This window comes from Heterocephalus glaber, unplaced genomic scaffold (assembly GCF_053883595.1).
Source record: "Heterocephalus glaber isolate CG9 unplaced genomic scaffold, H.glaber_assembly_v1.0 deba00001645, whole genome shotgun sequence".
In the NCBI taxonomy this organism is placed as follows: Eukaryota; Metazoa; Chordata; class Mammalia; order Rodentia; family Bathyergidae; genus Heterocephalus; species Heterocephalus glaber.
Window position 1 is genome coordinate 77,299 of NW_028258398.1, and position 26,156 is coordinate 103,454.

A 26,156-nucleotide genomic window follows, 5' to 3' on the forward strand; every position below is an offset into this window, starting at 1 on the left:
TTTCACATATATAGAGTTTATTCTGTGCAACAGCAAGTCTTCCACAGTGTCCCTAGGTTTCAAATTTAAAAACTTGTTGTGCGGGGCTAGGGATTTAGCTCAGTGGCGCTGCTGCTGCCTTGCAAGCGCAAGGTCCTGAGTTTGATCCCTGGTACTGAAAAAAACACAAAACTTGTTGTGGGGGCCTCACACCGCTAATCCTGCTGCTGCCAGCACTCAGGAGGCTGAGGCAGGAAGATCCAAAGCTCCAGGCCATTTCCCCCAGTCCCAGTGAAATAGGGGAAATAAATATAACTCCTCACCTTCTAGGTGTCAAATACGCTGAGTTCCTGTGCTCCAGAATCAAAGATTGAATTCTAAGGAACAGCGAAGGTTAAGAGGAGGAAAATTTTAGCTAGAGAGTGAGACGGAGCTCCTGAGAGACAGAAGGGGACCCAAAACTGGGTTACCAAGGAGCCTACTTCTCTAAGGAAGTTTCAGAGAGCAAAATCAAGAGCTGTATGTAATCCTGGGAGCCATGGAGAGCCTCGCTGGCAGTGGTGGGCATACCTGGTGGAAGGTGCCTAAGCACTTCTGGGCCCTGCTGGTCTTCTACATGGACACGGAGCAGGAGGAGCCCGTGTTTAGCTGGAGGGACCATGACCTGTGCATCAAGGAGCACAGCCACACTCTGCTCCACCTGGAGGACTGGGCCACCGCAGTGGGCCAGACCCATGTCACCGTGGTGGGGCCCCAGGGAGCTCAGTGCTAGCTGTAGGAGCTGCTGTGCAGCCTGGGCAGTGGGATGTGCAGCAGCCAGGCCCAGGACCATGTGATGCTGCATATGCAGCTGCCTGCTGAGCTGGGCTGAGCTGGCTGCCACCAGGCTGGGGCAGCCACACCTGAGGGACCTGAACCTGGCTGCCTGGCCGGGAGTGGCTGTCTCCCTGCAGCTGCCTTGGGCCCTCCTGGTCTGGTGGCTGCTCTGGTTTCTGCTGGAGCTCACTGTGCCCGTGAGCAGGGGAGTTACGAGCTGGGAGACAGGCGCTGCCCAGCCTGGAGACAGAGACAGGGAGATGTAGATGCTATGTGGATCCTGGCTCCTCCTGTGTCGGCAGATCGAGGCCTGCAGAAGCCCACATGGGAGAACTGCTCCTCTGCTGGAGACACTGGTGACACCAGCCACTGACTGAAGCCTGAGAGCTGTGAAGTCTGGATTGGGCTGTAGAGCAAGTTGGAGACTGGCCTGAGCTACATGGAGGACCGTGTCCCAAAAACTGAAATAATATTCAATCTGGGGGTGAGGGGAAGAGGATGCTGAATGTAATTAAGATATTATGTACATGTACCAAGTATTTGCATAATGTACTAAACAAAATAAAATTTATAAGAGGAAAAAAAGAAAAAAAAAATCCAGCTGCTGCTCCAGGCCTAGGTGGGAGTATTCCAAGTTTGAGGCCAGCCTGGGGAATGTGTGAGACCCTTTCTCAAAATAAAAATTTTTTTAAAAGGCTGAGGATGTAGCTCAGTGGTAGAGCACTTGCATGGCATGAGCAAGGCCTTATTTCCACCCCTAGCACCAAAAATAAAAACAGTTACCAGAACCAAAGTTCAGGTTTTGTTTTTTGTGGTGCTGTAGATGGAACCTAGGACTTTCCTCATGGTAGGCACGAGCTTTGCCACTGAGCTAAGCCCTTACTTACAAACTTCAGTTTTAAAGAAGTTCTGCTAGTTTGGATACTTCAAAGTGGCTGTTCTGAGACAGCTGGTTAATTATGACTCCATTTAGAAACCAGAGGACATAAGGAAGAAAAAATTTTTTGTTGTTGTTACTGGGGATCGAACTCGGGACCTTGCGCTTGCATGGCAGGTGCTGGAACCACTGAGCTAAATCCCTGGCCCCAGAAAAACTCTTTTTGTGTTACAGGTGAAGGGAGAAGAGGAGGAGGAGAACAATCTGGAAGTGCGAGAAACCAAAGTGAAAGGTAAAAGGTGAGCGCCACACAGAGCCCTGGGAGGCCCTGCTGGTATTTGGGCCTGGCGCAGGGAGGTGTTGCAGATCCCAGCGGCTTGTAAGTGATTGGGGTGCTGAGTGCCTAGGTAGTGGTGGAGCTGTCTAGTGAACTTCTGAAAAAACTGAATTTAGAGCAGCACCAGAAGTAGGAAGATTGGAGGGAACTGTTCTGGGAGAAGATGCAGTGCTCCTTGTATTTTGAGTAGTGTGGTTTACAGTGGTGACGTGGGTGTACCAATGTGAGTCCTGTAAAGTCACCCCATGTCAGGAGGTCGCCTGTGTTCTAAGCTTTGAGGACAAGTTCCATGGGATCAGGTTCAAATGCTTTCTGGTTTTTAACTTAATTTAATTTTTTTTGGTACCAGGGATCAGACTCAGGGCTTTGAGTTTGTGAGGCAGGTCCAGTGCCACTGAGCTAAATCCCTGACCCCTGCTTTCTGTTTTTTTAACTAATGTTTTCTGGGTCTGACAAAAATTGTTTTTTGTGTGTTGGCTTGGAAAACCCAGATTCATTTTAGAGTTTATACCTTATAAATTTTAATAGTTTCTAGACTATCTCGTTTTCTTTAAAATGCCAGTAGAGGGCCAGGGATTTAGCTCAGTGGCACTGCCTGCTTAGAAAGCGCAAGGTCCTGAGTTCAATCCCCGCTGCCGGAAAAAAATGCCAGTAGATTTTTTTCTGATTATGAGATGATACAAGCTTACTGTGAAACAAATTGGGGAAAAAAGCTTATTTTCCTCCTTTGACAAGGTTACTTTTAACATTTTCGTGGATGTCCTTTGAAATAATTTTCCTTCATGTACACCGCTGTATTGGATGCATTTTAAATGGAATCTGGGCTGGGGTTAGCTTCCATCTACAGCACCAGACACACAAAAAAGAAATGGGTTAAGTGGGGTCTTACTGTATCATGTGAAACTGATTTCCGGTACTTGCATTGTATGTGGACATCTTTCCCCATTTATATAGATCCATAGCTCCAAGTACTTTTTTTTTTTTTAGACAGTGTCTCGCTTGTAATTCAGACTGGTCTTAAGTTCACTTTGTAGCCCAGGCTGGCCACAAACTCTCAGTGATTCTCCTGCCTCAGCCTCCTGAGTGCTGGGATTATAGGCTTTTTTTTTTTGAGACAAGTGTCTCACTATGTGGTCCAGGTGGCTTTAAACGCGTGGTGATCCTCTTGTCTCAAGCTCCCAAGTGCTGAGATTACAAATGTGCTCCACCATGCTTGGCTGCCAAGCACATTTTAATTTTATTTTTATTGTTTTTTTTTTTTTTTTTTTACTGGGCATTGAACTCAGGACTTTGCACTTAAGAGGCAGGTGGTGACACCACTGAGCTAAATCTCCAGCCCAATTTTATTTTTATTTATATATACTTTTTCCAAGCACATTTTAAACTACTGCCTATATTCCATTGTGTAGTATTGTCCTTGAACTCACTATGTGGCTCAGGCTGGCCTCAAACTCTTCGGTGATCCTCCTGCCTCAGTTTCCTGAGTGCTAGGATTACAGGTGTGTACCACCATACTCAGCAGAATGGTTTTGACCATTAACACTGTTCTGCTGTTATAGACAAACCTGGGGTGAATATCTAGACATTTGTCTTAAAAGACATATTAAAAGATTAAAGGTGATCTCTTAAAAGTAACAGTTTTTGTTGTGAGAACAGAAGCTTTTGAACTGCTGGCTTTGGTCTCAGGTTCCTTATCCTAACTCCCTTGCTTTCTTCCTTCAGCGGGAGGTTCTTCACTGTCAAGCTCCCGGTTGCTCTTGATCCTGGGGCCAAGATTTCAGTGATTGTGGAAACGGTCTACACCCATGTGCTCCATCCTTATCCAACCCAGATAACCCAGTCAGAGAAGCAGTTCGTGGTGTTTGAGGGCAACCATTACTTCTACTCTCCCTATCCAACCAAGACCCAGACCATGCGTGTGAAGCTGGCCTCACGGAATGTGGAGAGCTACACCAAGCTGGGGAACCCCACATGCACAGAGGACCTCCTGGACTACGGGCCTTTCAGAGATTCCCCTGCCTACAGCCAGGTAGGCTTGGTGGGGTCCAGCTGGCCCTGTCTGGGCAGGGCCTGGGCAGTGGGGGTTACAGAGCTAAAGTAACTGAGATCATCCTTCTCGCCTGCTGTGAAGTGACCCCATCCAGTCTTCTCCAGAGCACCTCCCAGGTGGGGTGGGATCAGGGCAGAAGGAAGCAGGATGCTGTGACTGGATCTCATAGAAGATTGAGGCTTCAAGATGGGGAACTGGTGTGGTAGCAGGGCTGGCTGAGAGCTGCAGGGCCTTGGGCTTGGATCTGGAGAGAGCAGGAAGTCAGGCAGAAGATTTAAAACATGCAAAACTAGATGGCTGGTATGGTGAGGACCCCCTCACCATAGTGTTAGTTGCTGTTACCATGCTGCTGCAGCTGGCCCTCTTCTTTGTTTCTTTTTAAAGTATTTAAAGCAAATCTTAGGAGTCCTGTCATTTCACTGTCTGTTCTTCCACATCCTCTCCTAAAAGTATGGATATTTATGGCATTAAAGAGTTCCCTTTGTCAGTGTTTGTTCGGGTCTTGTCACTAATGGTGTGCAGTCAAAGCACCTGTCCAAAAGCCACCTGAAAGAATTGCTTTCTGTCTTTTGTATCTCTCAAGTGTTAGTTTGCTGTCAAGTTAAGGTCATTAGTTTTCGGTTATCTTCAACTTTTAGGAATTTGTATTTAGTTTTCTAGAATGTAAAAACATGATCTTGACTCTATAGCCAGTGGTAGAAAATAAGGTGTAGGCAGAGAATTCCGCTTCCTCTTCCCTGCCATTCTCTGTCCTCAGGACACTGTTTGGTTGCCCTCCTGAGTCTTGGTCTGCGAATGTGTGCTCCCCGTTTCTCAGTACAGCACCTGCAGCAGGTTGGGGAGCCACGATCCAGAATGCAGGGCCTACTCTGCCTCTGTGGAGGCCAGGGACTCTGCTCTAAGTGGTGCTTTTTCCAGCTTCATTCATTCTTTTTCCTTATTGGAGACACAGGTTGATTTCATGTTGGCACAGTAATTTGATGATCTTCCTTTTAAAGATTTAAATATTTTGGGCCGGGCATGTAGCGCAGTGGTGAGGGGCTTGTGTAGCATAGCATGTACAAGGCTCTGGGTTCAGTCCCCTGTATCACCAGAAGAAATGAGCTTTCCTACATTTAAATTAATAAACTGTTGCACTAGCCAAGCAGTCTATCCCTGAGCTCTACCCTGGCACTCATAGAGATCATGTTATTAATATAGAGGTCTTGTTATGTATAAAGCATTACCTAATTCTTTTCACTTCTTTCAGTGTTTTAATGTGTTACTCTGCAAACCATTTTCAGTGGCCGTCCCATGGATGTGCTGGCCCATAGATTATTTGCCAAGTTGTAACAGTTGGGCAGGTTTTTTCTATTTAGTACTATAATGTATATCTTTTCTTTGCATGCAACTTTTTAATTAATTTTTATAAGTATATGTTTCCAGTCATAATGATTACATTCCTTATGGAGAGTTGGCACATGTACATAACACATCTTAATTCTTGTATATAACTTTGTATATATTCTCAGGATAGTTTCTTTCTTTCTTTTTTTTTTTTTTGACACAAGGTCTAGCTATGTGTTCCAAGCTGGCTTTGGGAAGCTGTGCTTCCCAGGCTGGCCTCCAGCTCGTGGTGATCCTCCTGCCTCAGCCTCCCAGATTTTCTGAAGTAAAAAACAAAATCTTGGGCTGGGGTTTTTAGCTCAGTGGTTCCAAGCACAAGATCCCGAGTTCGATCCCCAGTACCAAAAAAAAAAAATCATTTTAGCAGTACTGGAGTTTGAACCCAAGGCCTTGAGCATGCTAGGCAAGTGCTGTACCACTGAGCTGTATCCCCAGCCTTTTTTATTTTGGGATGGTCTATTTAAGTTGCCCAGGCTGCCCTCAAGCTTGAGGTTCTCTTGCCTCAACCTCCCAAATAGTTCAGATTACAATTGCTTGCAAGCACAAGGACCTGAGTTCAATCCCTGGTACCAAAAAAACAAAAACAAAAACAAAAAAAAACAGATTACAAGTGTGCACCACTATACTCAGCTAAAGTAAAAATTTTCAAATCAAAACACGAACATTCTAAAAATCTTTCTTTTTTCTGGGTAGAGTTGGTGCTGGGGGATTGAACCCAGTGTCTTGCACTTGCTGAGCATATGCTATACCACCAAGCTGTACCCCAACCCATTCAAAGTCTCTTGCTGTGTTTTGCCTGACAATTCAAAGGATTTAGCCAGTCTCTTCTAACACCAGCGGTATGAAGCTCCCAGTTCTTTGTGCCCTTGCCTGTACTGCCACTAAATGCTATTGGACGTGATTATGAATGAGTTGAACATCAAAAAGTCTAATCATAGGGGCCGGGCATTTAGCTCAGTGGTTCCAGTGCCTGCCTTTTAAGCTCAAGGTCCCAAGTTCGATCCCCGGTACCAAAAAAAAGAAGTCTAATAATAGAATGAAAGAATAAAATCGTGAGAGCCGTGAGAGTTATCAAATTATTATATTGTTGTTGTTGTTGTTGTTGTTATTGTTATTATTATTATTATTATTAGTGGTGGTGGTGCTGGTGATTGAGCCCAGGGCCTTTGTATTGAGCTGTATCCCCAGACTGTTTTTTTTTTTTAAATTTTGAGCCAGGGTCTCACTAAGTTGCTGAGCTTCCCAGGCTTGCCTCACACTTGTGATTTTCCTGCCTCAGCCTCTCAGAGTGCTGGGATCACAGGCCTGCATCTCCAGGGGCAGCTAAAATATATATTGTTGTACCTTTTCCACGGACTTTTGGGAAGAAGGGTGTTTTTTTGACCCTTTGTTGTTTTATTTTGCATTTCTGTAGGGTCCTAGGTATATAGTCAAAGAAGGATATTAGAATGATTCAATAACCAGTTTTTTTTTTTTAAGTACTGAACTGACTTGCATGGTAAAATTAGTGAAGACCTTCAGGGATGCTGGAGGTATTTCTCTTTGGCCTCACGTGGAGGCAGAACTTGCACATAGTTGAATCCCTGAAGACCTAGTATTGCCCCTTAGGTTTGTGACCTTGAGCAAGGTTGTGGAGAGTACTAGGCCTCGAGGGCTAGGCTTTTATTTGTGTAATGAGGGTGAAGAGTGCTTGCTTCAGCCTGTTGTCGCAAGGATAAATGCTGTAACGCACCTATCTAGAGCTCATGAATGAATACCTCACACATGTATGTGTGGTGCCTCTGACATGTCAGCTTACATACGTGTTAGCTAGAAGCGCTTCTCCTGTGAACTTTTCCAGGTGGGTCTTTTCCATGTGAGAAAAATCCAGTAATGTTGTGTTTTACTTAACTTTTAATTTATCTTCTAGCTTATTGGATGGTACTTATGACTTTATTAGTGTTCATATATGTTTCCTAGTCAGAGTTTTAAAAAAATTTACAATTTAACCTTTTATTTTAAAACTAAAAATATTTAAAAAGCAATTTGAAAAGCTATTGTAGAAATTTAGAAAATAAAAACAGCAAGGAGAAAGTAGAAAAAAATCTGTAATTTTGCTTCCTTCCTATAGTGAGATTCTGCTTTTAGGTGTCTTTTTCTTATTTTATTTTTTTGAGGTGCTGGGGGTGGAGGCCAGGGCCTTGGACTACTTGTAGGCAAGCACTGTGGTGCCAAGCTCCAGCCCCAGCTCTCTTACATCATTACTGTGCTAAGTAACAGGTAGACATTTTGGCTTTCAAGATAGGGAAGGTATTTATATTGGAAATGACATAAGTCTGCCATCCTGTTTGTTCAGTTGACAGTGTACGATGAACATTTGTTGTCATCTGTCAGCAGACAGTCCTAGTAGTCACGACTCTAAAATGCTGCCAATGTTAGGTACTTCGGAGTTTAACCATGCTGTTGCTATCTCCAGATCATTTGATTTAAACTTCTGTTGTTTCCTTTGTTGCCAAAGAATGGTACTACTTCTTGTTTCCTTCCCTCCAGGATACTTTTAAAGTCCACTATGAGAACAACAGCCCCTTCCTGACCATCACCAGCATGACACGTGTCATTGAGGTCTCGCACTGGGGCAACATTGCGGTGGAGGAGAACGTGGACCTGAAGCACACGGGGGCTGTGCTGAAGGGACCTTTCTCGCGCTATGACTACCAGAGGCAGCCGGACAGCGGGATCTCCTCCATCCGCTCCTTCAAGGTGGACTCATTTCCTCTGCCCTCTCCTCACTCTGAAGCCAGCCAGATGTAGACAGTTCTGGGGGACGGACTGATAGTAATTGATAGGGTTAACCCTCCGAATCTTGAAAGAAACATTCCGTCATTGATACAGTTAGACCATTTAATTTTTTAATTTTTTTTGGTACCAGGGATTGAACTTGGGACCTTGCGCTTGCGTGGCAGGCGCTGGAACCACTGAGCTAAATCCCCGGACCTAGACCATTTAATTCTTAATTTTTTTGTTTGTTTTTTGCTCTTTTTTTTTTTTTTTTGCTCTTTTTTTTGTGCTGGGGATTGAACTCGGGTCCTTGCCGCTTGCGCAGCAGGCAATGAAACCACTGAGCTAAATCCCCAGCCCTGTTTTTTGTTTTTTGAGACAGTCTCACTTTGTGGTCCAGGCTGGCTTCAAACTCACCATGTAGCCCAGGCTGGCATCAAGCTCACGATCCTCCTGCCTCAGCCTTCCAAGTGTGGACATTATAGGCATGGGCCACCACAGAGACCATAGACTGTGGTTTTTTTTGTTTTGGTACTGGGGATCGAACTCGGGACCTTGCGCTTGCAAGGCAGGCAGCGGAACCACTGAGCTAGATCCCCGGCCCTAGACTGTATTTTTAAAGAAAGTACTAAGGGCTGGGGATTTAGCTCAGTGGTTTCGTCGCCTGCTGTGCAAGCGCAAGGACTCAAGTTTGACCCCGGTACCAAAAAAATAAAATAAAATAAAAATAAAGAAAGTACTAATACAGGAAAAGCATACTCGGTACTACCACTTAATCACTAATATTGCAGGCATATTTGAGATAATACTTTTCTTGAATGTTTTTTAAAAAAACATTTAATCATGCTATATATGTAGTTTTATATCTTTTTCGTCTCATAAGTGAAATTTTACAAACATTTTCAATGTATTTACAAATTACAGAAGGGCACACTATATGAACAGAGGTACTATCAAAATAATACTTGCATGGGCTGGGGATTTAGATCAGTGGCACTGTGCCTGCCTTGCAGGTGCAAGATCCTGAGTTTGATCACCGGTACCAAAATAACAGACAAATAAAAAAACCCTAAAATAATACTTGCAGATTTGGAAGATACAGTAATATTACCTGGGTATCTTCCTGAAGGAATTAAGACATCTCATATTACAGTGATCCATGCATGCCTGTGTTGATAGCAGCACAACTCAAGCTAAATCTTGGAAGTGGCCTGTATGTCCTTCAATAGGTTTCTATATAGATAATGCTACTACTCAGCCATAAAGGAGGGGAAACTTGAGGCATTTGTAAGAAAGTGGATGCAGCCTGAGACCATCATGTTAAGTGCAATAAATGAGACATACAAGGTCATTTCTCTTATATAAGAAACCCAAAGTATAAATAAAGAGCAAAATAAAAGATAACAGGAAGCAGGAAGATGAACTGTGGAGATGGAAAGGGATTTGGGAATGGGGAAGACGGGAGGTTGGGGCAGGAAAGGGAAGTTAAAAAGGACTGAGAGGGATATGTATGTGTACAGTTCCCCAAGCGGAGTGTAATTCGTACGTGTTGGAAGCACATACTAATAAAAATAACAAAGAAAAGAACGAACCCTACCACCTAATAATTTGATGTCACCTCTGTCTTTAGTTCCCCTCTATGCAAAATAGCTTGCAGTATTATTTTTACCTTTGCATTAAATCTACAGTATTCACAGTGATATTTAAAAATCTCTAATTACTGTTTATAAGATTTTGTCACTTACCATCCTTGATTGAGAAGTAGATGTGATCTCTAGAAATCCAGAGGCTTTCTTTGTCAGGCTGATTGCTCATGGTTGGGAAGTGCTTGTTTGGGCAGTAGTAAGTTCTGGGGTGTGGACAGTCGTGGCTGAGCTCACGGGATACCCCTTTCTGCAGACCATCCTCCCTGCGGCTGCCCAGGATGTCTATTACCGAGATGAGATTGGCAATGTGTCCACCAGCCACCTCCTGATCTTGGACGACTCCGTGGAGATGGAGATCCGGCCCCGTTTCCCCCTGTTCGGCGGGTGGAAGACACATTACATTGTAGGCTACAACCTGCCCAGCTACGAGTACCTCTACAATTTGGGTGAGTCTCCAGACACCCGGGGTGCAGGAGCAAAGGAGAGGCTACCTTTGTCTTTAACTTGGAGTTAAAATCCCCTCCCCTTTTTTTACTAGTTGTTCTTGAGTGTTCTCTTGTCATTTTTCGGAAGACTGGGATAACAGGAAAACTGTGGCTGGGCACAGATTGCTGTTCTAAAAGTAATACCTGTAAATGGTAACCAGCTGATGTAGTGTGGTAAAAAAATCCTCTTTGCACTTCAGCTCTCATCAAGTGGAGGTGCTTAAATTCTTTTAAGTCGTTTTTATTTTTATTTTTGGTACGGGGAATCTAACTTGGGACCTTGGCCCCTTAAGTGGTTTTTAATTTGAGGGTTTTTTGGTGGTGCTGGAGATGGAACCCAAGGTCTTGTATATCTTAGGTAAGTGTTCTACCACTGAGCCCCACCCCCAGCCCTTAATTTGAGATATTGAAAAAATATAGAAAAATTGAGAGGATAGTGAAAAAATACTTTCATAAAGCACAAGGTTTTGCTATGTAGTCCAGGCTTGCCTTGAACTTACTGTGTAGCCCAGGCTGGCCTCAGACTTGCAGGGATTCTCCTGCCTCAGCCTCCCGAGTGCTGGGATGACAGGTGTTTGCCACCAGGTGTGATTCCTGTTTTCCTTTTTTTTTTTGGTACCAGGGATCGAACTCAGGACTTTGCGCTTGCCAAGCAGGCGGTAGAACCACTGAGCTAAATCCCCAGTCCCTCCCCCCGCTTTTTTTTTAAAGGGGGAAGAGGTTTATTTAGCTCACAGTTTGTAGAGGTTTTAGTCCATAATCAGCTGGCTCCAAGGCAGACTGATACATGGTAGAGCAGCATCAGAGAAGAAACAGTTCATGGGTCCCACAGAGTGGCAAAAGCCTGCCTTTTAAAAAATTCTTTTAACCACACTAAACAAATGATGCATAGCTCAGTGAATTACTACAAGAGGAATATCTTTTTAAAAATTTTTTTAAATATTTAAATGAAACAAGGTCTTACTACGTCGTAGTTTAGGCTGGCCTTGAACTCACTATGTAGCCCAGGTTGGCCTTGAACTCCCAGCAATCCTACTGCCTCAGCCTCCTGAGAGCTGGGATTACAGGCATGCGCTACCACACCCAGCTAAGAGGAATACCTTTTAAACACCACCCAGTTCAAGAAATAAAAATTTATCAAGCAGCCATGGTATGAGCCCCCATAGTCAGTCTGAGGTAGGAGGATGGCTGGAGCTCAGAAGTTTGAATCCTACTTGGGCAAGATAGCGAGACCCCATCTTGAAAAAAAGAAAAATCAACATTTGCCTGCTACTCAAAGGTCCTCTGTATTTCTTCCTTTTCCACAAAGAAGTCAACATGCTGACTTTTAGTACATGTTGGATTTTCTTCATAGTTGTAACCTGAAGTGTCTGTCTCTAGATACTATTAAGTTTGGCCCTCTTGGAAATACTCATCTTAGTCTATTTTGTCTGTTAGTATTCTTGGGTGTTTTCAGTTCATTTCCTGAAGCCCTTGAGCCACCTGCAGTGAACCTATAGTCTGGATTCTGCTCATTGGACCTCTGTCTCCTGCAAACTGGCAGCTGTTTCTGAGACTTGTTAGGCCCAGGTCCTGTCCCCTTAGCAGATTAGAGGTGATAATATATCCTCCTGCTAGAAGGTGAACAATTGGGTTGGTTCTGTAGTTTTGAGGCAAGCTGAAGCTTAGGCTGGACTTGAACTTGCAGTGTAGCTCAGGGTGACCTGAAATTAACAATCTTCCTGCCTCAGCCTCCTGAATCCCAGTGTGGCAGGTGTGCACCATCACGCCTGGCCGCAGTCCTGTTCAGTGTCTCTTTTGGCTTTTTTGTTGTTGTTCCAGGGATCGAACTCGGGACCTTGTGCTTGTGAGGCAGGCACTGGAACCACTGAGCTAAATCCTCGGCCTCTCCTTTTGTAATACTCAGTTCCTAGATGTTGTATGTTACTGGGGACAGCAGATCACTGCTCTAACTCTAGCATTTCTTTTTCATTTGTTAGGAAGGATTTAGGAGACACTTCCCCTACTTGCCTACTTGGAGTCCCAATGTGCAGTTCAAGAATCAGGATAAATGCTTGATTCTTCTTATTTATTAGGTGACTAGTTCCTCTTTTTTTTTGGCGTTTTCACACAGTCTCTCTGTGTAGTTCAGATTGGGCTTGAACTCACTATGTAGCCTAGGAACTCATGGTGATTCTCCTGCCTCAGCCTCCCAAGTGCTGGGATTACAGATGTGCCCCACCACACCTGGCTCTTTTTTTCTTAAGTGGTGCTGGGGATTGAACCCAGGGCAACATGGACGTTAGACAAGTGCTATACAACTGAGCTACACTCCAAGCCCAGTTTTGAAATTAATTATTATATACCTTAAGATTTAAACACCCAAAAAAAAAAAAAGGATTTAAACATCCTGTGGGTTTCCTTCATTCCTTTGCAATTTTTTTTTTTGGGTACCAGGGATCAAACTCAGGACCTTGCACTTGTGAGGCAGACTCAGTGCTACTGAGCTAAATCCCTGGCTCCTTTGCAGTTTTGATCCTAGTTGATGTTTGTTCTCTTCCATCTTTAGCCAGTGACCTCTTCAAACTAAATCCCAGTCTTTCCTCACTTTCACTTGATCTTAGCCAAAAGACCAGGAAGCGATTCTCCTTGCTTTCTTGCTGTCCTAGGAAAAGACATTTCGGTTCAACCTGTTTTCTGCTCCAGACTTGTTTTTCCAGGAAGCTCTGCTTCGTCCTGGGAAAATGGCATTTCAGGAGCATAACGTGAGAAGCCAGGGAGGCTCCTTGCTCTGAGGTCGGTCACATTCTAGGCTTTTGATCCATTTTGCTCATGTGCCTTGAGCCATGTGGAGAGAACACAATTCCCAATGGGTCTTTGCTCTCCGTTACATCAGCCTGGCTCCGTGTGTAAGCACAGGTTCGGAGGCCATGGGATGATGGTTAGTTTCATAATTAGTCATTTGTTTTATTCCATCTGCCAACTTCATAAAGTTTTTGAAACTTGAACCCTTGCTTTTTGGAATGCTGTGTGGATATTGTCAGAACAGACAGCACTGTCTAGGGTGCTTTCTCCGTGGTCCTGGCTGTCCAGTGCACTGTGTGATGCTCCCCAATTGTCCACTGGTCACTTTTGTCAGCCACAGCTCCTTTCTGCTAGGTTCCTCGCCAGGCCTTATGGGAACGTGTTCTTGTCTGTTGCTGCAGGTTGTGCCTTGTGTACTTATAAGCCACTTTTGATGAAATTCACCTCCTTCCCTGAATATCTTAAATATATTACTTCAGTTTTGGGGAGAAGTATAGTGTTGCCATCAAAGTCTAATGATAATCTGATTTTCCCCCTTACAAGTCTCTTGCTGCTTTTTGGGGGTAAACATGTATACGAGGGGTTGACTGAAAAATATGATGAATGTTTAAATAAAAATTTATTACAGTGAAAGACACATTGCCGTATCCTCCCAGAAATCTCCCCCTTGCTTCAAACACAATTACCTCATGGTTCTTGCCACTTTCTGGAGTCTTCTTTTCCTGAGTGTCTTAACCGGTGTGATCAGAAATATGGTGAGTGCTACTGTCAAATGCCCCCAACAGAAAGGCAGGCAGTAAAAATGACGCTGTGCCCTTGTCCACCTTATTCACTGGGTCTGGCACTGTTTGACTTCCGGCTCTTCCCCAAAGTCAAAATAACCATGAAGGGTAAACATTTTGAATTTTTTTAGGACACCAAGGCAGCCATGGTGGTGCAACTAAACACAAGAGACGGGCTTCCAGAACTGCTTCAGAAAGTAGCAGGGACAACAGCAGGAGTGTGTGTGCAGGGAGGGGATTTACGGCAGTGCATCTTGTGCCGAAATAAGCACACACTGGGCATTCGTGTATCCTCAGGCCCCAGAGCAGCTGCCAATGGAAACTGGGCACATGATTGTGGGAAGGAGGGTGCGGGGCAGGGTGGGGAAGGATAGGGGACGAGGGGAGCCCCTGGCCCATCTGCTACCCGCTGGATGCCACACCTGGCTCTCCTGCAGCTCCCAGGAGGAGAGGCTTAGTTTGGCTCCGCCCTCTGTTCCTTTTTATGTAGCTGCTGAAAGGGACTCTATTAAAAAGTCTGATGGTTTTACTGGAACTTAGCTTGGCAGCACCTGTCCTGGATGTGCGTTGTGCTTTTTGAGCTTGTAGTTCCGAACCTTTCTGAAGGTTTTCTCCTTTGGTGGGGGGGTTCTCATTATTATTATTATTATTTTTCTTTTTAGAAGGCAGTGAGGCACAGACTCTTCTCATGGGTGCAGGTCGACTGAGGACAAGCAACCTCTCAGTGGTGAACAAAGAACAGGCAGGGAATTTTATAGGGGATTGGGAAGGGGTCTGGCAGGTACAGGGGTCGGAGCAAATATTTGTGGTCGGGGTCCATGCAACAGTCAGGGGAAATGTGTGAGTGTTGTTGGGTCCCTTGGCACTGGGAAGACGTTGTGCTGTGCTTTGTGGTCTTTTCTTCTTTCTGTACCATCCTTTCTGCATTCTGTGTGTGAGGACATGGCACAGCCCGTATCTAGGTGGAGATGGCAGGACGTATACCTAGTCTTCAGCCACCTGAAGGAGTGGCATGTCTTTGCTGAGGGCTGTGGGTTTTTGTATCTGCTAAAACTAGCTGTCCGTGGGCACCTCGGCTGGCTCCATGTCTTGGCTACTGTGAATTGTGCTGTAGTAAATGTGGTTATGGTATGTGGGTATCCCTGTGGCATACTGGCTTCAATGCCTGCTAGACATTCAAAATGCTGTTTTTGTTCTCTAAACTCGAAGAATGAATTCTAGGGACAATGGAGGTTAAGAGTAGGAAGAATTTTTTTTTTTTTTTTTTTTGGTACTGGGGATCGAACTCAGGTCCTTGTGCTTGTGCAGCAGGCAACAAAACCACTAAGCTAAATCCCCGGCCCTAAGAATTATTTTTTTATTTAAAAAATTTTTTTTATTAGTACACGTTCGTAGTACATAATGATTACATTCATTACATTCAATTGGTACCTGTACATAACAAACACATCTTAATTCTTGTACTTCCTCTTCTCTTCCATCTTCATCTATCTCTTGATACCTTTTCCATTTGCAAAAAATCTAGCTCTCTGTTTCCTATTATCCATCTTTTAACTTGCTCTTTAAATTTTTTATACTTTGGGTTTCTCATGTAAGAGAAATGATGTGATATATGTATATAGTTTTTGGTACTGGGAATTGAACTCAGGACCTTGTGCTTATGAGGCAGGTGACAGAACCACTGAGCTAAATCCCCAGCCCAAATTTATCCTTCTTTAGAGCAGAGTAGTATTTCATTGTGTATAAATATCATATTTAGGAAGGATTTATTGAGAGAAAGACAGCTGCTGTCTAAGACAGAAGGGGTGACATAGGGGAATAGATGTTACTCCCATCATGCTAGATGTCAGATATGGCGAATTTGCCTTAAGGAACAACAGAGGCTAAGAGTAGGAAAATTTATTGGAGAATAAGAATTAGGAATAAGAATAGCTCCTGGGAGACAGGAGAGGTCCCAAATGGGTTGCCCTCTCATTATTTCCTTATTGGAGCTTTTCCTGTCTTCACTGTTTGGCATGTTCTCTTGAATCTTCTTTCTTTAAAATCATTCTTCTTCTTCCCTTTTCTTTACTGTAGGGCAGTACCTGCTGTGTTTATTCATTCATTATTTCATCTGCCTTACCTTTTTTTTTTTTTTTTTAAGAGTAGGAAAAATTTATTGAGGGAAAGAAAGCTTCTAAGAGAGACAGAAGGGGGACCAGAAAGTGGGTTGCCCCAAGATAATTCTTTTATTTCTAAGGTTTTTTCCTGATTTCTATCATTTTTCTAGTTCTGATTTATATTATTTTTTTCTTGACTTTTGTTATTTCCCTTATCTTTAGCCTGTTTTGGACAGTAGCAGCAGTTTTGTTGTTTTCCTTTTTAACATTAGCAAAGTTTTATTAGATTTTTTTTTTTTTTTGATACTGGGGATCAAACTCAGGTCCTTGCACTTGCGAGGCAGGCGCTGGAACCACGAGCTAATTCCCTGGCTTTAGCAAAATTTTATTAAAGGTAGGGAAAGAAACAGGCTCTACAGAGCGAGTTTGGGCCAAATAAAAGTAGGAAAAGAAGTGCACCCTATAGCGTGAGGGCGGGCCATCCATGCAAGAGAGAACACAATGGCCAGTAGCAGCAGCTTTGGTGGCTTTGTGGATATGTCTTTGTGGTACACTTCCATTTTCTCTAGGGATGTTTTCTGTTGCTGATTTTTCTTTTTTTTTTTATTTTGGTACCAGGGATCGAACTCAGGACCTTGAGCTTACAAGGCAAGCGCCAGAACCACTGAGCTAAATCCCCGGCCCTGTTGCTGATTTTTCCTTGTATAACTTCTCAGCAGAAGGCACCTTTATACTTACTGGTTTTCCTGTGAGCTTTAGGCAGATGGTGACTCAGGACAGCTCTTACAACTGCAGATCTCTCTTGTTATGGTGTGCTCTTCAGCAACACATGGCTACTTGCTGAGCTTTCCCGAGACTGGTTTTCCCTGTCTGTCATCCCTGTTGAACTCCGTCTTGGCTGTGCTCAGCTGTTTGTCCTCAGAGTAGGGCACTGTCTCTGAAAGGGCCATCTGGTGGGCCCTGGACCACCCAGAGCTGCGGCCCTGCTCTCAGGGTACCTGCTACCAGTCAGTCCCTAGGGTCTCCCTGCTTCCCTCTTTTTTTTTTTTCCCCTGCTTCCCTCTTGTAGACACTGACACTGTGTGGGCCTCATGGTTTCTGGTGTTATCCCCCCTGCCCCTCCCTGGCTTGGGTGTTTATGGAGACACCTGTGGCCTAGTTTGGTTGTCATGTGGTGTGGGGGCCCTTGGCTTTGCTGTTGTTCGCTGTCTTCCTGTGAGAACTAGAGAGGTCCCACACCTGTGACCCCTCAGTGTCTACTGCCCATCAGCCTTAGATGGCCCCTCTTCTCACCCTTTTGTGGGGCTTCATACACTGTGCTTGTTTTTTCTCCTTTCTGGGGTGTGGGGGTGCTTGCTGGGAATGGAACCCAGGGCCTTGCACATGCCAGGCAAGTGCTCTTCTGCCTCACCATCTGTCCTTTGCTGTCTCGACTGGTGTTCACATACCTGTCCGCATCTGCTTGGTCCTGCAGGTGACCAGTATGCACTGAAGATGCGGTTCGTGGACCATGTGTTTGATGAGCAAGTGATCGATTCCCTGATGGTGAAGATCATCCTGCCCGAGGGCGCCAAGTGAGTGGCTGTCCCTGTCCAGGTTTGGTGCTGCCTTCTGGTGCCTCAAGGGGAACCTGTGTTCTAGGGCTGTATAGCGGGTACTCATTGAACAGCTTGGCCTGAGAAACCAGCGGGGAGCCTCCTGATTGTAGTTTAAAAGGAAATTAGACTCAAAGGAGGACCCAAGGGTCAAGTACTACTAAGTCTTCTGGCGGCATGGTACCTTCATGTGACCGGTGCATTGTCCACATCAGAGTGGTAGCGGCACCTGAGGGCATGGCGCATCAGGAAGGAATGTGGAGTTCTGACAGCCAGCCAGACCTGTGTCGTGTGGGCAGAGTACAGAGGAATAGTGGTGTCATGGCCTGGATCTCTGCTGGACCAGGGGGAGCCCGGGCTCACACGGGCAGGAGCTCGGGTGGTCACAAACAAGGCTGCCGGTAGTTTGAGCAGAGGGCGTTATGGGGAGGGTAGGAACGTGTCATCCAGTGATGTCAGATGTTGAGGAGCCAGGCTTTGGGAAGAGACCCAGAGCATCTCAAGTCCATCTGGTAGGAACTGATGGGCACAAAGGCACCTGCTTGTGGTCTGTGTGACTTTGCTCTAGGTCCCCTTCGCCCCATCTTCTGGGCTCTGGCATTCCTGTGTCCACACTGGTCCCAGGATGAGGCTCCTGGAGCAACTCTCCTGTGAATGGGGTCCTGTGGGGTAGGTTGTGCTCCTTAGCAGGAGGGACAGCAGCCTGGGCCGAGGACAGCAGTGCATGTCCACCAGCTCTGCGAGGTGGCACCATTCAAGGTGGGAAGAGGAGCCAGTGAGGGCCTCCTGAGGGACACCTGAGTCCCCAAGAGACTCAGTATAGAGCATGCAGGAGGGCTGTGTTGCCTGGACCCCCAAGGGCCCTGGGGCGACTTGATTCTGCTGACACCTGATCCCCAAGCCCCCTGGCAGTGCCCAGCTGTCTAGAGGAGCAGGGGAGAAGGGTAGCTTAGTGACCCCAAGGACCCAGCCACACCCTGTCTGTCCACATCCAGGAACATCCAGGTCAACAGCCCCTACGAGATCACTCGGGCCCCGGATGAGCTGCACTACACCTACCTGGACACCTTTGGCCGCCCCGTGATCGTGGCCTACAAGAGAAACCTGGTAGAGCAGCATATCCAGGACATTGTGGTGCGTGGCCCTGCCCTGCCATCCTCACGTCCAGGTCCCCATGTTCTGCAGTCCCAGCGCCCTCTGATTCCCTGCTCTCTCCAGGTGCACTACACCTTTAATAAGGTGCTCATGCTGCAGGAGCCCCTGCTGGTGGTGGCTGCTTTCTACATTCTCTTCTTCACCGTCATCATCTACGTGCGCCTGGACTTCTCCATCACCAAGGTACCTGGCTGCTGTGCTGCCCTTGTCAGTCTACCTTTCGCGCCCTTGGTGCTGGTTTCAACAGCCTGACCTGAGCATGCCCGGGGCCAGACTCTGTCACCAGAAACTCTCCCGCTTGGGGCCTCTGTCCATCCTTTCCCTTATGCCATGGCCACCAGGGTATCCTGTGAGGTCCCTGCTTTCTGTCTGGCCTGGTTCTGAGTTCTCAGGCGAGGTGGGGAAATTGACCAGCTGACCTGGAGGTGGGATACCCTCTGTCCTCAGGGACACAGCCACGTGGGTGTCAGCAGCCTTTTTTTCCCTCCCTTGGGCACTGCTCGCTCACCAGCTGGGCTCCCGTCTTTCCCAGACCACGTTGCACTGCACCACATCTTTAGTCTCCTCCTGTGTCTCTCCGTTCCTTCATTTCCTATTCTTCCCTGATGTTGCCAGCATTACCCGTTATGAGAGCCCTCGGCTCTGCTGCGGGCACCAGTAGTAGGCACTCAGGGTCTGGTGGGCACAGCAGGAGGAAACAGCAGGCTGCCGGTGGTGTGTGAGGCCTGGGGCTTCAGGTTGGCACAGCTGTGCTCTCTATGGTGGCACCGGGTGCAGAGCAGCTGCCCTGAGGAGTCCTTGGCAGCACAGCGGGAGGGACCTGTGGTAGCAGCAGGGTTTCCCACTGCATTGTGGGGGCAGCTGCTGGCCAAACTTGTCCTTTGTGCAGAGGAGTCATCCCCATTTATCTTTCGACAGCGTTTTGCTATGTAATTCAGGCTGGTCTCGAACTCACTATGTAGTCCAGGCAGGCCTCAAACTGGTAGCAATCCTCTTGCCTCAGCCTCCTGAGTGCTGGGATTACAGGTGTGTGCCTGGGTGTTTCATTGATTTTTATTTTTATTTTTATTTTTATTTTTTGTTTCTTGGAGAAAGGATCTCACTATATATTTCAGGCTGGCCTTGAACTCACAGGTGATCCTCCTGCCTCAGCCTTCTGAGTACTGGGATTACAGGCATGTGCCACCACACCTGGCTTTGATTTTTGGGGGGGGGGGGGTTACTGGGGATCGAACTTGGGTTCTTGCGCTTGCACAGTAGGCGGCGAAACCACTGAGCTAAATCCCCAGCCTATGGCTTTGACTTTTAATTTGTTTTGTTTTACTGATTTTAAAAACTTTTGAAGAATAAAAAGAATTTGTATTTAATATAATCATTTACTATATTCTGTTCTTTTTTTTTTGATACCAAGGATCGAACTCGGGTCCTTGTGTGAGCCAGGCAGCAGGACCACTGAGCTAAATCTCCGACCCTCATTTACTATATTTTGCTGAATGATTTGAGGGTAAATTGCAAACACACCCCTTTATCCTTGAACACTCAGGCATGTATGTGACACCAAATCATAACACAGTGACCAAATTTCAGAAATAGGATGCTACTAAAACAGCACCTGTGGGACAGATTGTCCCAGGGGTAAGTTCTATAGCAGTGTGTTCTGTTTTTTGGCAGTACTGGCGATTGAACTTGGAACCTCTGCATTCCCAGAACTGTTTTATTTTTCGAGACAAGGTCTCACTAAGTCACCAAATTGCCCAGGCTTGGCTCATCCTTGGAATCCTCCTCCTCAGCCTTTGAGAGTGCTGGGATCCTAGGTGTGCACCATCACGCCAGTAGCAGTTATTTCCATGGTCAGAATTCTGTTGAGAATCATGTGTGCATTTGAATGTCAGGTCTCTTTACTCTAGAACAGTTGATCAGCCTTTCTTTGATTTATCAACCCTGGCATTTTAGGGGTGGAGACCAGTTTTGTGGAATGTCCTTTAATTCAGGTTAAGCTCATATTTCTTCTGAGGAAATTGACCAGAACGCTGTAAAGTAATCCGGTGTCTACAGTGTGTCATGGCAGCAGGTCACACCCTTGGTGACATTCATTTTTCCTTCCTGGTTAAGCTGGGGCCTGTCTGGTTTCTTTACTGTAAGGTTATTCTTTTCTCTTTGTAATTAGTATGCATTTGAGACTGTATAAGAGATGACCAAAATGCATGGTGAATGTTTAAAAAATACTTATTACAGTAAAAGACACATGGCCATGAATCCCCCTTGGACACTGCCCTCACTTCTCACACACTCATTCCATGGTTCTTGCTGCTTTCTGCAACAGTTCTGGAGTCCTCTCTCCTGAGTGTCTGTATGAGGTGTGATCAGAAGTACAGTAAACGCTGCCCAGTGCCACCCAACAGAAAGGCAGGCTCATAAAACTTGACGGCGTGTCCTCATCCCCTTTTTCATCAGATCTGGCACCCTGCAACGTCTGATTCTTCCTCAAAGTCAAAATGACTGTGAAAAGGAAATGTTTTGAATCAGCCACAACTCAACTAAAGACACTCACAGAAGACGACTGCAGAACTGCTGCAGAAAGCAGCAAGAACGATGGGATCAGTGTGTTTGAAGTGTGTGTGGGGGTGTTTCCAGGGTGATTCATGACAGTGCCTTTTACAGTAATAAATTTTAAAAAATTATTCACTTTATTTTTCAACCTTGCTGAGTATAAATATTGCTGATCAATAGTATAATATTGATTATTGTCTGAGTTTGCTTATTAGTGTGATGGTTGCCACTAATCTGGCTCCCTTTCCATTACTAGATGGCTTTACTTACATTAGTAGCTAGAAAGGTTTCTCCTTGGCTGGTTGATTGCATACAGGGTTACTATCCACTGATGCTGTTGGTTTTGATGTTCATATCATCTCAGGTTAGACCGTCTTTCACATATCCTCTTTTTGTTTTGTTTTCTGAGCATTTCTTTACATTTGGGACAACAGCCTGTTTATGTGTGTCTCACATTCTTCTCCCAGGAGCCCCAGTTGCTTTGGTGGGGAGTGGTGCCTAGAGACCACGCAGTGTCTGTGAGCTGTGGTGATCATTGTTGATGAGGTGATCCTTGCTTCTAGTCCCTTTCAGCAGACAGCTAGGAAGAAATAGTGAAATTGAATTAATACTGGCGCCTCTCACGTAGTACAACGCCCTGGGATTTTGTTAGTCTTCCTTATTGCTTCTCTCAAATCCAAGAGCATGAGTTTATTCATTTGCTGGGGTCTATACACACAGCAGTTACACAACTGCCCCCACCACACCCCAGCAGCAAACCCGATAGTGACCCCAGTTGATCTGCAGTTCTTGCATCCTTAGAGTGTTGTGATGAAGCTGTGGCCCCACAGAACCTGGATTGGCCTACTGTCTTCCTGTGTTACTCATTTGAAGGGTTTTGGGTTGTTTTTTGAGACAGGGTCTTGCAATATAGTTTGGGCTGGCCTTGAACTCACTGTGTAGCCCAGGCTGGCCTTGAACTTGTGTGGATCATCCTGCTTCAAGACTCTCCTGAGTGCTGGGACAATCGGCGTGTATCACCATGCCCGGAAGGTCCATTTATTTATGTTGGAATTTTATTCTGGTTTCTGCTCCATTGTTGTTAATATTTAATTTTTACTATGAATTCACAGGTTCTAATTTAAAACTCAAAGATGGCACAGTTGATTTCATTCTTTCTCACCCCTACCTGTCGGAAAAAATCAATTTCATCAGTCCCTGGTGTTCCTGATTTTAGAAAAACAAACATTAGGGGCCAGGGATTTAGCTCAGTGGCACCATGCCTGCCTTGCAAGCACAAGGTCGTAAGTTCGATCCCTGGTACCAAAAAAAAGCCAAACAAAAACGTATACATTTTTGTGCTGCTTTTTCCTTTGAGAAGTCTGTCCTGGGAACCCCATGTCCTGTCGATAGCATGCCTCTTCTTCTCTGCTTCCTGTGCTTCAGAGAAGCCCAGCATGGCTGGGCCGAGGTTTCCTCATCAGTTAGTTCTTGCTGTACTTGTTGTCTTACTGCAGAGCTTTGATGATTTCTTGGGGACAGAGTAGTTGGGAGCCAGTTGACAAAGTGCAGACCTGAGTCAGCCTGTGAGCTGAGAAGTTAGGAGTGGGTATGGACGTGAGGTGGGCGGTCTGGGCAGTGTAGGCCTCATGTAGGGCCACAGCTGGCAGGGCGTTCATGCTTTTCCCTGGGGCCCTGCGAACCCCCTAAAGGTTTTAAGAGACTGCCTCCTTGGAGCCTTTCCTCAGCACCTTGCCTGGTCGTCCATGGTGCACTCCAGCATGGTGTGCTGTCTCCCTTCATGTCTGCGTGTCCTGCGGGACTGCACAGTGAACATCGGCTTCATCATCACGGCCCTCCTCTCATCTGTTGCCGAGTCTGGGCCTGACTCAGTGTTGGGAGGGTTTGATTCCCTGATTTGCCGAGCAGAGGACTTTCTGTCTGGGTGGCTTACAGTGTCAGCCGTCTCTCTGTCCTCCAGGATCCAGCCGCGGAGGCCAGGATGAAAGTGGCCTGCATCACTGAGCAGGTCTTGACCCTGGTCAACAAGAGGATAGGCCTCTACCGCCACTTCGACGAGACCATAAATCGGTACAAGCAGTCCCGTGATGTGTCCACCCTCAACAGCAGCAAGAAGAGCCTGGAGACGGAGCACAAGGCCCTGACCAGCGAGATCGCACTGCTGCAGTCCAGGCTGAAGACTGAGGGCTCTGACCTGTGCGACAGAGTAAGTGGCTGGTGTGCGGCCCTCCCTGCCAGCACTGGGCCCTGCCGTCAAGAGCAGCAGCCTGCTCCTCTGTCCCAGTGGGCCCTGGGGGCTCTCCTGCTCCCTGTGTCCTGTGGGGTGAGATTGCAGCCTGCCGTGGGCTTGGTGTGTTGAGGTCCTGGCATGAGCTGAACTGGGGAGACTGCTGCCTGCTCGGTGCTCTGTGCACACTGCTAGTGTGGAGAGCAGCTGCTCCTCCCTGCATGTAGACTGCTCTGGGGGCGGTGGAAGAACCCAGATGTAACCATCTCAGGTTCAAATCCAGGCTCCAGTTCCAACTGTGTGAGCCAGCGCAGGCTGCCTCCGTTCTATGTCCCCTGCCTGGTTTCAGTCTCTTTGTGGCACCCACCACTTCTGGAACGGTTTCTTCACGTACTTACATGTTCACTGTGTGCCAACTTCACCTTGTCCTCGTCCTTTCTGCTGGCTCCTGGACCAGGGCTTGTGCCTCCCCTGTGGCTGGCTATTACTTGCTGCATGCTGAATGAATGTGACCACACAAGTGACAGCCTGCCACAACTTGAGCCATTGTTCTCTTGCCTGCCTCAATCCAGGGATCTCGCTGGGCAGGTGGCGGGGGGGACAGAGCTTTCATTAAGTATCCTGTGTGCCAGCATGGTGCCAGGTAACTGCATGGCTTTTGCAAAGTTCCCCACAGTGCTGTCTGCAGGGGGCCCCCAGGGATCCTGCAGGGAACATCTGTAGGGTGAAGGTGTGAGGGACAATTTCCTGGTGGTGGCGCTGGCCCTTGTGCCCTTGCTGTGCTGGGATCCAGGTGAGCACAAGGCAGGCTGGCTGGGGCGGGAGGAAGGGCCACACTCAGGCCCCACCCTGCCTTGCCAGGTGAGTGAGATGCAGAAGCTGGACGCACAGGTGAAGGAGCTGGTGCTGAAGGCGGCAGTGGAGGCTGAGCGGCTGGTGGCTGGCAAGCTGAAGAAGGACACCTACCTGGAGAACGAGAAGCTGATCTCGGCCAAGCGCCAGGAGCTGGTCACCAAGATCGACCACATCCTTGATGCCCTGTAGCTCCGGCAGGAGGGGGTGGTGCAGGCCAAGGGGAGTTGAGCACTGAGACGCAGGGGCTACGTGTGTGTGATTTGCAAAAGGCCTTGCCAGCTGGAGGAGCCAAGCCCCATTCCTGTTGGTGGGTGGGCAGCTGGGCTCTGAGTCTTTCCTTTTTTTACAGTTTTAATCCCACTAAAACCCAAACCTTTTTGAGTTTTGAACAAAGATGTTTTGACTGGCCCTGTCTTGTTCTGATGCTTGGAAGCCCCTGCTTTTTCTACCCGTTAATTCCTGATGTTTGGTCCTCTGGTGAGGATGTGTTTTTTTAAAACTGCATGTGACTAGGTGGAAATAAAGCAGAGACTGTGAACATTTGCTGAAGTTCTGTTGGAAATCACTTACAACTTATTCTTTAGGGCCAGCGTGGAATCAAGGGCTTTTTAACTCAGTAGTGGGTTTGTGAGGTATTTAGATTTTACATATTAGAACACTGGAGTATTAAATTTTTTATTAGTGCATGTTTGTGATACGGAATTACATTCATCTTGGGGAACTGGTACACACACATCACATCTTTGTTGTTTTTATGTCCCCTGGCTCCCAGAAGTCAGCACTAGAGCACACTCGAACCCATGCGGTGGACTGATCTGTCCGTCTCCTGCTTGGCCTGATGGAGGGATTGAGGGTCAAAGCAGAGATGGTTCTCTCAGGGGACAGACATGCAGGGCACCAAGCCCAAATCCAACTCCTCATCACCTCCTCCTTGAGGATACCTGTGGGAGACACTGACCCATCTGGTGGGAAGGGAGGCAGGGCGGGTCCCTCCAGGGGACTCCTTGGTGCTGAGCTGCAAGTGTGCTGAGTGGGGGTGCAGTAAGTGAGAAGGCCCTGTGGTGGCCAGGGCTCAGGATGTGGAGGGGATTCATGGAATGAGCTGGAGAGTGCTACATGGGGCTGGACAGTTGGATGAGCCCAGGAGACAGCTTTCGGGGGAACCTTACAATCAAGGGGAGCCTGAGCACATGAGAGACATGCTTAGATTGTGTTCCGGCTGAAGGTCCATGTGAGATGAGCCGAGAGCCCAAGGTGGTGAGTGCTGGGGATTAGATGGGATCCATAGTGCTTTTGTTCCTTGAGGTGTTCTTCCGGGCCTGCATCAGACGAAGTCAGGTCCCACCACAGCCTCTGCCCTCCTGATCCCTCTCCACCTCACTTCACTCAATGCCTGTGACTTCCACCTTGACTCCCGAGGCTGCAGGTTTTGCCCACTGTGCCCGTCGTTACAGCTACAGTTGTTCAGATTCACCATGTGGCACATGGACTGTTCGGTGCAGGAGCACTTGGCACAGCTCAAGTGTGGGTGGGTGGGGGTTGAGAGCTGATGCTGCCACCACCCAATCTGGGCCGGTTTTGCAGGACTGGGCATTGAACCCAGGGCCTTTGCACTGAGCTGCATCCCCAGACCGTTTTATTTTTAAATTTTTATTTATTTTTGTACTGCCGTTCCAACTCAGGACCTTGTGCTGCCAGGCAGGCACTGTGCTGCTGAGCTAAATCCCTGGCCCCAGACCTTTTTATTTTGAGATGGGGGTCTTGATATGAAAATAG

The 26,156-nt window shown here is 46.8% G+C and overlaps 1 protein-coding gene across 2 annotated transcripts in view; it reads left to right on the forward strand.

The window, feature by feature from the left end:
- Nucleotides 1-24,923, forward strand: part of Rpn1 (ribophorin I) — a 36,070-nt gene extending 11,147 nt beyond the window's left edge. Inside the window, exons 2-10 of one of the 2 annotated variants that reach the window (XM_004875140.4) lie at nt 1,907-1,971; nt 3,732-4,038; nt 7,975-8,184; nt 10,102-10,294; nt 17,473-17,572; nt 18,589-18,727; nt 18,812-18,931; nt 23,259-23,504; nt 24,387-24,923. In XM_004875140.4, the coding sequence (XP_004875197.1) occupies nt 1,907-1,971; nt 3,732-4,038; nt 7,975-8,184; nt 10,102-10,294; nt 17,473-17,572; nt 18,589-18,727; nt 18,812-18,931; nt 23,259-23,504; nt 24,387-24,569 (1,563 nt within the window). In that variant the 3' untranslated portion in view covers nt 24,570-24,923. The remainder of the gene's footprint in view (nt 1-1,906; nt 1,972-3,731; nt 4,039-7,974; nt 8,185-10,101; nt 10,295-17,472; nt 17,573-18,588; nt 18,728-18,811; nt 18,932-23,258; nt 23,505-24,386) is intronic. The other variant, XM_087196932.1, reaches the window with a different exon arrangement.
- Nucleotides 24,924-26,156: the final 1,233 nt, after the last annotated feature.